This window comes from Falco rusticolus, chromosome Z (assembly GCF_015220075.1).
Source record: "Falco rusticolus isolate bFalRus1 chromosome Z, bFalRus1.pri, whole genome shotgun sequence".
NCBI classification, from domain to species: domain Eukaryota; kingdom Metazoa; phylum Chordata; class Aves; order Falconiformes; family Falconidae; genus Falco; species Falco rusticolus.
In genome coordinates, this window is record NC_051210.1 from 2,236,788 (window position 1) to 2,250,971 (window position 14,184).

At 48.2% G+C, this 14,184-nt stretch overlaps 1 protein-coding gene across 1 annotated transcript in view; it reads left to right on the forward strand.

Annotated features, from left to right (window-relative positions):
- Positions 1-212: 212 nt before the first annotated feature.
- The window catches only part of VCAN (versican), a 101,504-nt gene continuing 87,532 nt past the window's right edge, over positions 213-14,184 (forward strand). Inside the window, exons 1-2 of the mRNA XM_037373730.1 lie at positions 213-419; positions 8,414-8,489. Of these exons, the coding sequence (XP_037229627.1) occupies positions 8,420-8,489 (70 nt within the window). The 5' untranslated portion in view covers positions 213-419; positions 8,414-8,419. The remainder of the gene's footprint in view (positions 420-8,413; positions 8,490-14,184) is intronic.

A 14,184-nucleotide genomic window follows, 5' to 3' on the forward strand; every position in this document is an offset into this window, starting at 1 on the left:
GGGCGCGCCGCTCCGCGGAGGCAGGCGCTGGGGGCTCTCCTGCGCCCAGCAGCTGCGGGAGCTTTGCAAATTGCAAGGAGGCTTGTGAACCCTCCTCTCCCCGAGCCAGCGCCCCTCCTCTGCAGCGCTGACGGTACAACGATATAATAATGATGGGTGGCTGAGGCTCGCATTTGAACTTGCAGGCGAGCTCCCTTTGCCCACAACTCGGTACAGGCTCCGCAGCTCGGAGTCAGGTGCTCGCCGGCGGGGTGGGAGGGGAGACCGAGCTCTGGGAGAAGGGGAGACCCCGGAACCACCGTCTCCTTTCCAGCACTAACGAGGGGATTTACTCTTTCATGCGGCCACTGGGATCTCTGGACTAGCCTAGCCACCACGTTGTGATTTTTTGCAATCTCTGCAATACGCTACCTTTTAAGGTAACTATAACTCCTTTAATGCGGGTTGGTTTTCTGTGTTTTTTGTGTTCTTTTTTTCTTCTTCTTTCTTTTGCCTTCACATATGATTACCAGCAAACACCTAGTGTAAGATTTAAGGCGATTGTTTTAGTGCTGGTACCTGTTAGGACAAAGAGTTGAACCGCAAATCTTGAGCGGGAGAGAATAGCGATGATTGGTGAATTTAAACAACCTGGGGTAAGTTCAACGACACGCGGGGGGAGAGGAGAAGGGATGCTCGGGGACCCACAAAAATCCCCTGGTGCAAAGAGGAGAACAAAGAAAACTGGGAAATAAAAGACTTTGGGGTGGGAGCCCTGACAGAAAGAAGTCTTTGGTACTGGTTGTTTGAATGGCCGGGAAGGTAGAGGTGCACCTTGGTGTGCGGTGGGGCTCTGGGAGGGAGAAAAGAGGAAGCTATTTCGTGAGGGTGTTAAATACACAAAGCGCCCGTCTTACAGGAGCGACAAGAATGGACCTTTCCTCCGGCCACCAGGTTTTCTTGCGCTGGGAAAAGCGTGCGCTCAGTCTTCTCCACTCTGGTGTATTCCCCCCATCTTTTCTTTTCTTTTTTTTCTTTTTTTTTTTTTTTCCGCTCCCCTCTTTCCTTTTCCTCCCCGATGTTCCTGGAAAGCTGCTCACAGGGCAGAGCGGGGCTGAGGTACTCGGACAGCATCTCTCCAGAGGAAACGGAGAGCAAGACGTCCTCTGAGCCACATTTTCATTGCTGAAAGGGGGGCGGTGGGTGAGGAGGAGGATCACAAGGTCAGTAGAGCAAAACGCCCCCTTTTACACCCACAGCCAGCTTCTTGGGGCAGGGGCACTGCCTTCCCACTCCGCTCCTTGGGATTTCGCCTTTGTTTTACAAAGAAAAAGTGAGAGCATCGTGGAAGGAATTAAGGGAGTTTCGACGGCGGGAAAAAGCGGGTGGGTGGGTGTGGGGAGGCGGCATCGGCAGAGGGTCGGGATGCCCGCGGCAGGGGATGGGACCCCGCGGGCAGCCTCCATCCGGCCCCCAGGCACCGTCCCCACACAAAGGGGCGACGGGGAGCAGGCGAGGGCCGGGGCCAGCTCATTGTCCCCCTTGTCACGTCCTACCCGGCCACCCCCTCTCCCTGCGGGCACTGGCTTTGGGATTAAGCCCCGATGGCTTTTCTTTTCTTTTCTTTTTTTTTTTTTTTTTAAAAAAAAAAAAGAAAAAAGGCGTGAGTGTTGAAACGTGTTGCAGAAACCCATCCCAGGATGGAACAGTGCAAATGTCGGGTGGGTTTGGAGTCTTTTTTTTTTTTGTGGAGGTTTCTGGTTGGGTAACCGCAGTCCCCCGCTTTTTTTTGTTTGGTTTTTTTTTTGTGTGTGTTTGCTTTTTGCTCAAAGAGGCTGAGCGAAAGGGCAAGTTTCCTTCCCAAAGGGAGTGAGTAAGACTTGGAGGAGCGAGAGGGGCGCAGCGCCCGGCGGGGAGCCCTGCCTGCGGCGGCGATGCGCGCAGGCGGCGCGGACCCGGGTGCCCCCGGGACGCGCTCCCGGGCGGGGAGGGGCGGCCGGGAGAGGCTCTGCCCGGGGCTCGGCTGTGGGGGTCGCCGACGGCCACGGCTCAAACGCGTCCCGAGTCCGTCGGGGGGTCCGCGGGCAGGCGGGGGAGGGGGTGGAGGCAGGCGGGGGGTGCCGGGGCCGGTGCAGGGGGGTCCCGCCGCGGGCGGGCGCGGCCCCGGCCGCTCTCGAGGAACGGGCCGGGCGCGGCGGTGGCGGCACCGCGGCGCCCCCTGGCGGCGAGCCAGGGGCCGCGTCCCTTCGGCAGTGGCTTCTTTCCCGCCAGAGGGCTCCGGTTTCCCTCAGCTTCGAGGGGAGGGGCGGGTGTGTGTGTGTGTGTGTAAAAAAAAAAAAAAAAAAAAAAAAATCATAATCATAATAAAATATTTTTTTTTAATTGTCGCCGTGGCATTTCGGGCTGTTTCTCACTCTTCTCTGACCGATGCGGGAGCCGACGCTGTCGACGGGCGCTCTGTTTGACAGCGGGGCGGGCCCGGCGCGTTTCCCGCCGCCGGCCGGGCTGAGGGCTGAGGCGGCCCGGGGGCGCCGCTCCCGGCTGGGGCGGTGGGGCCGCAGGGGCACCCGTGGCCTCCCGGGCGCTCCGTGCTCACGCCGGGCGATCCCGCCAGAGGCGCTGGGGAAATGGCAGAGGAAACCCTCGACCGTTCAGGCTGCGCGCCGGCCGGCCGGTGTGCGGAGGCCAGTGGGAACGGCGCGGCGTCGAGCCCCGCGGGCGCCATGAGCTGCATCTGCGCATGTTCCCGTTGCTGCTCCTCACGCTTGCCTCTTGCTTGCCCTCACCGTGGCGTGGGCGCTGGAGCGGGAGGGGGCCACAGCAGTCCTGGGAAGCAGGCAGGTGGGCGAGGAGGCAGAGCCGGCGGGTAGCAGGAGCAGGGGGGTACCCCTGGCTCCGCAGCCGTGCGGTCCCAGTCACCTCGCTCCACGCGCTGCCTCCCATAAATTTTCCGCTGTGTCTCTGCGGAGAGCCCAGAGCCACTTCTGGCATAAATTAGCGCAGGCCTGGGAGGGATGTCCTCAGGCAGCAGCTCCTCGGCAGCTGCCAGGGCGAGGAGCGCCAGAACACGCTGTGCTCATGTCGCTTCTCCCGCCTGCGCCCGGCCTGCGCCAGCGGCTCGGCTGCCGAGGCTCCAGGGCGGGAGGAGTTCCCTGCGGCTGCGGGTGCCGGGGTGGTGGGGAAGGGGTGGTGCAGATGCCCCCGGGACCTTCTCGAGGCCTGAGGAGGACCTCTGCAAGTGATGGCGGGCTAGGCAGGCGCCACCGACGCATCAGATGCAGGCCGGGTTGGCCATGTGGCAGCACAGTGGGCTAATTAATCACATGGCAGAGAGGTGGTGAAACCGGTGAAGTTAATGAGGCAGCACTTAATGGTGAGGTTGATACATGTCAGCAATTAACAGTCAGATGGGATAAAAGGATCAAAGGACTGCAAAAGCAAAAGGAGAGGACTGTGTGCCTTTGGGAAAGGATAGCAGCCATGGAGGTTTGAGGCAGAGCTTGGAAGGTGGACAAGGGGTGTGCTACACCTGGGGTCGGTCATTTCTAGCGTGCTGGGGTTTCACAGAAAGCTCTGTAATTTACTGTTTTATCCATTAGTAGGAGCAGCAACCCCAATTCACTTCTACAGAGCCATGTTCTGCTAGGGTTTGTGTCACACCCCACCCCCCCCACACCACACCCCCGCCTTTTTTTTTAATTTTATTTTTTTAATGTGAACATGACTTCCAGTATGGAGGCAAGGAGGGTCAATGGGCAGATGCTGCTTTTTAAATGTTTAAAGGATGTGTCCAGCTTTCATAATACAGCTGTAAATCATGCACTGAATCAATCTCAGTGTGACTGGAGAAGCTGCAGCCTTTAAAGACAGTGTCACCTCTATGAAAGTAGCTAATTTCTCATTGTCCCAACTTCAGAGAAACTGGGACTAGCTCTCGGATGGTAGATTTTAGTGTGTGACACATCAGGACAATTCTCTGTCTTTCTTAACCTGCAGTTTAAAACAGAGAGAGAGACGTGATGTTCTCCCATCTGGTTAAATTAAAATAGCATTGGTGTGAGATCAAGCTTACACTGTAAACTAAACATGAGCTGGAATCTGATCAGAACTTACTGCAGCTATGAGTTTTTTTACTGTGGTAAGGGAAGGTAGTGGTGCCTGCAAAAACAGGAGCCTTGCTCTCCCCACAGAGAGAACCTCTGCTGCCAGTTTTTAAAGATGTGGAGTTAGTCAAGGACTTGGCATCTTTGGGTTAAAAGATGATGCCCTCAGGGTTGCTTCCAGTTTAAAAATTTAGTCCAAATGACTACTGTAGATCAGTCTGCCTGTAGTAGCTCCTAATAGAATGGCTCAGTGCAGTTGGAAACTAGCCAGCAGGCAACCCGAGTTTGGTCATGTTAAGTGAGGTACTTTTTTTAACAGAAGGAAGGTGGAAATTAAACACTTACTCAAAACTTGCAGTCCTGAGTTGGCAGGATTTTCTTACTGTGTCCATAGTATTATGGCTTTCTCCAAGTGTAGAGACACCAAGGGACGGTGGTGGGGGGAAAGGCTCCTGGAAAAAGGTATGGTTAAGAAGGATTTTGGCTGATTACGGTGGACTTAGGGGCAGTATGGCAGCCAGCCAGCAGAGGCTCTTGTAAACTGTAAAGTGTGAGAATGGGAAATACAAACTGGTTTTAGAGCAGGGATTTTGCTCAAGAAGGCTACAAGGGAGCACAGTCAGCTGCAGCTTCTGCCAGCAAACAGGGAGGAGGCAGGAGCAGCCACATCTGATAGCAGTGGCCTGGGAGTGCGGGCAACACTGAACAGGAATCGGGGTGCTAGGTGTAAGCAGCAGCCTCTGCCTTCCCTGTGGCTTTTAAAGGAGGATTGCTGGTACCAGGTCTGCAGAACTCTGCTTTCTCCTAAACTAGGCTGCCCTGGGGGGCTGACTGAGGCACTGCCATTGCGATCTGCATGCTGTTGTTTTGAGAGTAGGGTAATTGCACATTTAATTCTGGCAGCTGTAGTGGAACAGCACTCGGTAACCCAGGAGTGTTTATGGGAGCGCACCAAGGACTGGAGTGCGAAAACCCTTGTGCATGGAGGGTTGCATGGGAATCATGCTTGTGAGCCTAAGTGCTGAAAACCAGACCCTTCCCCCAATATTTTTCATTGCTTGAGTAAGCACCTTGGGTTAGAGGGGACTTAAGAGAAAAAAAACGGTTGAGAGATGATTTTCTGAGAGTTGGGTGGGGATTTTTGGCAGGTGTCTCATATTAAGCTCCACTCTCAAACTGCAGTTTTTTTGAGCTATCCAAACTCTTAGTGCAGCAGGTGTAATTCTTGCACTACTCGGTAAAAGGCTAAGTAGCCATCACAGCCATGAGTGCGCTCTTCTGTACCTATGGTGGAGTTCAGCAGTCACTGGATATCTTGAAAATTATCCTTCCACAGTTGTCTTTCTGTTTTTATATTTCATTGTGTGTGTATGTATTGTTCAGTGACTGGAAGCTGAAGCTGTGAGTTTTTTCATCATAAGATTTCTCAAATTGCATTTGTAATGCAGTCACCAACACATTATTGGAGGATCAGTGCTCTGTGCTTGTGCACAAAGCGGAGAGGAAAGGGAAGATGAGGTCCCCCCTGCACTCTGGACTTGTGGTGCAGTGCAGAAGCTCATATTCAGAGCTCTCACCAGCTCTGAGCATAGGAGCAGGGTTTGTTTTCTTACCAAATGTGGAAGCGGTTACACCACCTCTTGTCACGGCAGTATTGCAATGAGCTTCTGAGGGCAACGGGCCTCCTGTTGGCTTGTGCCAAGTATTCAGGTACTCCTGGTCAGGGCCGGTGCAGTGGAGCAGGTGGTGGTTGCAATGTGCAACTAACCCCATTTAGGTGCAGCATGCTTGTCTTCCAGGGAAAAGAAAATCCTTTATTGTTTTTCTTGGCAAATTTCTTTTCAGTCCATTGTTTGTAGTCCCAAATGCTGAGGTTGCCTTCTGGGGGAGAAGGGAGATAAATCGTATGGGTAAACATGGAAGGCTAAACTTGTAAACAGTTTGTTCTAGATTTTTGTTTAGCTGTTGATGAAGCCAGTGTGTGACACATGGGAAACACATGGGGACAAAACATCTCAAAAGAAGGTCTGGAGGAGCTCTGCTTTCACAGAGTCCAGAGCTTTCACATTGTCTTGCAGGCAGGCCCAACATTCACCACCTTTGATGGTGAAGTCTGTCAGTTGTCTTGTGCTCTCTTCAGGGTGCTTGTGTTACTGAAGGAACTGCAGTGGTTTTGGTGCTTGAGGCTTCCAGCAGTTTCAGGGTAGAACGTTGCTTGAAGGGCCTTCTAGTGTATGCACATATGTAGGCTCAGCGTGACCTGTCATTTTTTCAAAATGTTGTGTAATAATGAGGATCATTCAAGTGTTTAAGCAAACACATGACTTTTTCAGAGCTGGTCCATTGCATTAAAAGAACTTGGATGTCTGTAGCTTTTACCTTGTGCAACCTCCTCACTCATAACAATCTTCTACAGAGGATTACTAGGGCATACCTAGTATGACAGGACACATTACAGATTTTTAAAGTTAGTTATTAAATAAGCACTTTTGTTTTCTCCATGTACAGCTTGGCATGTGGAGGTGTAGGGAGAGGTAAAACTGGCTGGATGGTGTTGGGGTATGTGTTAGAGTCTTCAGAAACAGTTTTATGGCATATAGGGCTCGAACTGAATGAAGTCAAAGAAGTCCCAGTTCTTGTTTGGGGCCCAGTCATAAAAAGTGTGAATTCCATGAAGTTAATATTGCAAAATAAGTGATATCACATTATACACTCAGCTCTATTGAATGGCTGAAGCAGAGATGGGGCGTCTTTGGCAGTGTGCAGTCAGCTCTACAGAAAGCAGCTGTATTCTTTCCTCCACGCCCTGGGAATAGATTGCTGCATATGTTTCCCAGTGCAACCAGCTAGCTCTGGCCATCCATGTATAGGGAATGAAAACCTTTTGGGTTTTCAGCCCTTTTGGGTGGGAATTTTTAACATGCTGCTGTTATGTTAGAGCTTGCCTCATTGGAAGGGCTTCGTTTGAGATGTTTTGCACCTTTTCTGAACTGTTCAGCCACTGCAGGATAGATGCCAATTCACACAGACTCATGTGAAGTTTCAGCTGCAGCTGTAAGCTGTGGAGAAAACTTTCCCGAGACTGAGCACATCACCAGTAGTTTTCTGAAGGTCTTTCTCTGTGTGTCTTGCTATTATATTCAGTATAGTTTGTGGAGGGTTTTGAATGTATAACCCTAAAGCATTATGTGTAACTACTAAAGAACTAAAATGCTAACGTAAAAAATGCCAAAATATCTATGTGCAATACAAGTTCCATAGTTATAACAAAGATGTGTATCTATCAAATCTCTGTTTCACTGTTCCTTAAAGCAGTTCAACCGTAATCTCTCTTGGACAGGAAAAAACTATCAGGTCAGGTTACTTGCCCAAGTAAAGAACCCAAGAAGCATATTTTGACAGCAATATCAGGAAACTCGGGATTTTGTGGTAAAAGTTTTTCAGCAGCAGTTTTTGACTAAGTGTAGCTGAAAGTTATTTCTTATGTAGACTAGGTAGTACATACGTGTAACTATATGGAAGAGGGACTATTTATAAACCCTTTATATTAGTCAACATTTATGGGACTTGTAATGCTTTTGTTAGTGTACTTTTGAAATTTTTAGGACATTTACAGATTCAACATGTGTACCTAAGAACTGGAGTAAAAATGAAGATATACTATTATGAACATGCAATATATTTTTATGTACATACGATATATGTGGAGAACTTTTCAGCTGTTAAAAGGTGGAGCCTGTAAAGGAGGTGAGAACCAAACCCAAAGGGAATTGACATGTCTGAGTATCACTCTGGGCTCAATAACCTGAAGCTCATTACGAATCTGTATTGGATAGGGACACATTGTCATTATAACAAATTTCCACTGTAAAGTACTATGTGGAGAAATCGTGAAAGCAGGAAGTCATCTGGCAACCTGCTTGCAGATGGGAAGGATCATAGTGTGGGTGTGACTCACCATCAAAATTCATGAGAAGTTTGTCATGGGAGCTCCTTCTGACATTAGCTGGGTTGTTAGCTGTTGCTAAATGACAAGGTCGTTTGTGTTATGGACATAAAATTATCCAGAGGTTGGATCTGAACTGACAACACCACACCAGGAAAAAGTCATCAGATTATACTCATATACTGCTACCACTGTATGGGAATAAAGTTAAAAAACAGTAAATAAAATAGCTGAAGATCAATATAGTAAGAATTATTTGCTGGCCTGCTGAGCATCTTTTTTAAGTAGATATTCTTCAATGACAAGTATTGATATACTGGGTTACAACACTTGATAAGGACACAATGCAATACTAACTACTTACTCCTTTGTTCTTTATTTGTAGGTCAAGATGTTGTTAAGTATAAAAAGTATCTTATGGATGTACTCTACATTAGTTATAACATATATGCTACCTAAAGGTAAGTCTGTTATACATAGAATCGTTTACTAAAATTCATTTTAATGCTCCGATCAGTAGGGTGCTTCCCAGGACTTGGGACACAACCCAGACTCAGGAGATTCAGTTTCTGGTCTTGCCGCTGCCACTCATTTTGCTGCACTGTGTAACTGACTTTGTTTATGTGTTCTCATCACATTACTGATATATACAGGAAATTCTTACTGAGGGGGCATGTTTTTGACAAGGTTTACACGCCTCTCTGATGTCTCCTGAGGTTTGTAACTGCCATTACTATAATTCAGGTAATAATAAAGAAAGTGCCATAGAATTACATTGTGTAAAGCAAAATAGATTGCCTTCTCCAAATATTCAAGAATGCATTTTAATCCTTTAACCTGTGCTTCTGAAATGTTGGTCCTGTTGGCCCGGTATGTCTCGCACCTTCATTTTCTGCAATCCACAAAGGAGCTCCTTGCAGTAGATGAGGTAAGGGCTGACCGGGGGGCTAATTTTAGTGGAAGGCAGACACCTTCCATGGGGGCTTCAGCCTGGTGCCATGGAGGGAGCAGTGATGGTGCTGGTGGCATAGGAACAGGAGGAGCAGGTTCCTGGGATGCACCTAGCCAGGCTGCAGAAGTGGTGAATGAAAAGGGGGAGTTTTGGGGCTATAGGAGTACTGGTTTAGCATGCCTCCCAATCAGATCCCAATGCATGTACTCACATATGTCATGCCACCGCAGCCTTTTGGGTCTATAGGTCACAGCTTGCACCCTCTCTGTATTCAGGGTGAAAGATGCCATGTGCAAGTGGCATACAGGGGAAACCAGTAGCCCCAGTTTCTGCTTTGCCCTGTGATCTATCACAGAGCAGCTGGGGACATTCCTCTGGCGTGGGCAGTCTGGCTGCCAGCCCCGTACTGGGATGGGGCAAGGCTGCCATGAGCTAATTTGGTGGCAGGTCCCTTGGCTGCTGGGATCTGGAGCAAGGACACATTAAGGCAGCTGCAGGTCTTCAGTTTGGGTGGGAAGGAGGAGCCCTTACTACTTCTCTTGGTGATTACATGCTAACACTAGAGCATGTACTCATGTGTTGCCATGGCTATTTGAAAGTTCGAGTCAAGTCTTTAGAAAGGACAGGGTTCTCTCACCTGCTACAGACTCACAAAATTCACATAATAGTTTTCCCAAGCCTCAGAGCAAGATTTTCCTTGATTTTTTTCTTTCCTTTTCTTTCCAGGAACTCCTCAGACTGATTTTAGCCTTTGGGAAAGTCAGATATACTCATTTTTCCCCCCAACTTGCACACTGTTGCTAGCTAAGTCTTCAGGTAGTCCTGTAAGATAATGGAATAGACCATTGTGCTTAGTGAAGCCAACTAACAAAAAATGTTTGGGTTTTTTTTTTTTCTCAAGCTGGTTGGGAGCACACTCCTTTACCATTTCCTACCATCACTTCCTCCTTAAAGCTGGTTCTGGTTTTGTTTTTCCATTCTTCATTAAACATAAAACAACCCAGGATGACTGGGCTTGTCCTCAGGGACAATAGAGTCAAAGCTTCAGGCAAGGAGCAAGTCACTAAAACTGAGCTTCCATTTTCTTTTTCCTGGAGAGCTGAAACTGATTTGGTTATTAAAGGTTAAGGTTTTTTTTTCTCCACCCATTTTTTTACTTAGTAAAATGTTTGTAGATGTAGACTGGTGTATGAATCTCAGATCCACAGCTGACGTTTAATCATTTGTTTGTATGAAGCTTTTGGAGAGGCAAAGTAAGCGATTGTCAGAAGAGGTCTTGGACTTGCAACGTAAGTCTACATGGTGAACTTGGAAACTTTTATTTGATAAGTTACTTATACTTAAAGGGGGCTTATAAGAAAGATGGAGAGAGACTTTTTACCAGAGCAGGACAAGGGGCAACAGTGTTAAACTGGAAAAGTTTAGATGGGACACAAGGAAGAAATTTTCTACAGTAAGGGTGGTGAGACACTGCAACAGGTCACCCAGAGAAGCTGTGGGTATCTCCTCCCTGGAAGTGCTCTAAGTCAGGTTGGATGAGGCTTTCAGCAACTTGATATGGTGAAAGATGTCCCTACCCTTGGCAGCAGGGTTGGACTAGCTGATCTTTGAAGGTCCCTTCCAAACCAAACCACTCTGTGGTTCCAAGTTGCAGCCTTCTTTGAGGCAGAAACGTCTGCTTTAAGGTATAGGAAAAGGAAGAGCTGCTAGCAATAACCATTCAGCTTCAAAATGGTAGTATATCATGCACATGAGGAGAGGTCTAAAGTTAAGATTTTACCTGAAAATCAACCTTGGGATGGAGAACATGTATGGAGGTAGAATAAGTAAGGCAAAGGAATCTGACAACACATTTAAAACTAATGTTTCTGTTATGACATATTCAAAGTCCCTTCATATTTACTTAGGGCATAGTTCCATGGTCAGTCTAATCACACATACATTTTAGCACTGAAGGGCATAGTCCTGCCCCTTTTCCATCCCCTGGTGCTAGTTTTTATGCTTTCCTTCGTGCTGACACTTATATTTATGTGTGTATATGGCCAGCTGAATCAGGTGAATGACTTGTTTGAAAGAGCACGTAGCATTTCTTGCAGGTTATTTTTCCACTGGGTCAGAACTGTGATCTGACTCACTGCCTTGCACAAATGCTAGTGCTGGCAGAATTCAGGGATTGGGAGTGCATCACTGGGAGTGGGGAGGAGTAGGATGGATCCTCTGAGTCGCCGGGATGAATCCTTTACGATGGCACCTTTAGGTGTCTTCTGACTTACTCCACCTTTTCTCACCTCTTAAATGGCTATGTTTTCCCCAGAGCAGAATTTTTAGTACTTAAGCAAATTCCATATGAACATCCTGGTAAGGGCTCCTCATGAAGATAGGCCAGGTTCTGACTGGTCCTTATTTGCCTGAATCTTTTGGAAGAAGTTCAGAAACCCCCTCATCTTCCTACAATACCCTGTGAACTTTGTGTATTTTATGTCTGAAGGTGAGGGGCCATACTTTTGCCATAGAGAGTCCTAAAGATATTTGAAGTATGGCCATGGTGAAGAAGGCAAAGATTTAAAACTTTTTTTTTTTTTCATTAATTGATCCAATAGAGTTTGTGGGATCAACTCATATCCTTCTGTTTTGTAGAAATGTCAGACTATTTTTGAGGACAAGTGTTACAAGGTTATAGACAACCTTTACAAGTACAGAAGTTTCTTTTCTTTGAAAAAATACGTGAAGAATAAAAATATATCTGCATTTGGAAGAGTTAGACATATTAAGTTTCAACTTTTTTCCTTTTAAGTTCTGAATTTGAATTTAAAATTGCAGCCTTGAAATCTTTAATGAAACACAAATTCCCATGCTCCCAGTGCCACAATTAATTGGATCACTCCATGTAGTCACTTTAATATGATGCATAGCAATATTTCCTTTAAAGACCTTTCAGGCAAAATTGATCTGAAAGTTTAACATTTTTCTTTCAAGGGTCATATGAGAAATTTGTCAATATCAGCAGTTACTTTAAAAGTGTAAATCCTGGAGTTGTGAGTCTTAATGTTAAGCCATAACACAACTGAAGCTTAATTTAGAACACAGCAAGTTATAAGCATGCAAAGTTTAATGCGTTCACTGCTATCCATTATTCCCATCTTTGTTTTCTTTTCCACTCATTTTTGTGAACAGTCACATTCATAAATACCTAGCATGTTTGCATGGCATGCTTATTAGATTTTGTGTAGCAACAAAAGTATTTTTCCTTTGAGAGCAGATTGAGAATGGTCTTGCATGGCTTCTTTGAGACTTTAAATTATCAGAAGATGTGTGTCAGGAAGGCAGCAGAAAATACTGTGTAAGCTTCTGGGGTCACGGGAATGTCCCTCTGCGAGACCTTTGCTGTTTTCTCTGGTACATGTGAAGGATTAATGACAGAAGTTCAAGAGCAAGGTTTATGCCTACGGCTCGTGTGGCATTTACTAACTTTGAGCTAGCTGGTGTTAGGGTTTGCCGTTTACAGGCTGGGCCTTATGATTATGATAAGTGTTGGAGTTTATCTTACCCATTTTAAGTGACTATTTGTCCTGCCATGAGTGAGTATGCTTTTGTGAAAGCTTTGTAATCCAGAAGACATTTAAAAAAACCCAGATTGCTGTGTGTGATACGTTTTTTCGCAGAATCACAACATGGTTGGGGTTGGGAGGGACCTCTGGAGATTATCTAGTCCAACCCCCTACTGAAGTAGATTCACCTAGAGCAGGGTTTTGAATGTCTCCAGAGAAGGAGGCTCCACAGCCTCTCTGGGCAGCCTGTGCCAGTGCTTGGTCACCCTCAGAGTAAAAAAATTTTCCCTCCTCACATTGACATGGAACTTCCTGGGCTGCAGTTTGTGCCCGTTGCCCCTTGTCCTGTCACTGGGCACCACTGAAAAGAGCCTGGCCCTGTCCTACTGACACTCGCTCTTAAGACATCTGTAGACATCGATGAGATCCCCTCTCGGTCTCCTCCAGGCTACACAGGCCCAGCTCTCTCAGCCTGTCCTCGTAAGGGAGATGCTCTGGCCCCTCATCAGCTTCGTAGCTTCTGCTGGACCCTCTCCAGCAGTTCCATGTCTCTGGTGAACTGGGCAGCCCAGCACTGGGCACACGCTCCAGATGCGGCCTCACCAGGGCGGAGCAGAGGGGGAGGGTCACCTCCCTCCACCTGCTGGCCCCGCTCCTCCTCGTGCCCCCCAGGATCCCACTGGCCACCTTGGCCACACGGGCACACTGCTGGCTCATGGGCAACTTGCTGCCCGCCAGCACTCCCGGGTCCTGCTCTGCAGAGCTGCCCCCCAGCAGGTCACCCCCAGCCTGTGCTGGTGCACGGGGCTGTCCCTCCCCAGGAGCAGGATCCCTCACTTGCCCCTGTTGAACATCATGAGCTCCTCTCTGCCCAACTCTCCAGCCCGCCCAGGTCTCGCTGAATGGCAGCGCAGGCCCCTGGTGTGTCAGCTGCTCCTCCAGATCTGTGTCATCAGGAACCTGCTGAGGGTGCCTCTGTCCCTTCACCCAGGTCACCGATGGGCAAGTTGAACAGGGCTGGACCCAGCACTGACCCCTCCAGCCAGGCTCTGTGCTGCTGGTCACAGCCCTCGGAGCTCTGCCATTCAGCCAGCTCAACCCACCTCAGTGTCCACTTGTGTAACTGACATGTCGTGAGCTTACCTACGAGGCTGTTGTGGGAGACAGTATCAAAAGCCTTGCTGAGGTCAAGATAGACAACATCCATCTCATCTACCCAGCCAGTCTTTCCATCATAGAAGGCTATCAGGTTGGTCAGGCATTTCCCCTTGGTAAATCCATGTTGACTACGGACAACCTTCTTTTCCTCTCCATGCTTCAAAATGTCCTCCAGGATGAGCTGTTCCATCTCCTTTCCAGGGATGGAGGTGATGCTGACCGGGCTGTAGTTTCCTAAATCCTCCTTCTTAGCCTTTTTGAAGACTGGAGTGACACAGGCTTTCCTCCAGTCTTCAGGCACCTCTCCTGTCCTCCATGACCTTTCAAAGATGATGGAGGGTGGCTTAGCAATAACATCTGCCAGCTCCGTCAGCACTCAGGGGTGCAGTCCATCAGGGCACATAGATTTCTGGGTGTCAAGTTTGCTTAAGTGCTCTATGTGCTCTAATGTGGTCCTCCTCGGCCAGGGGAAAGTCTTCCTTTCTCCAGACTTCCTCT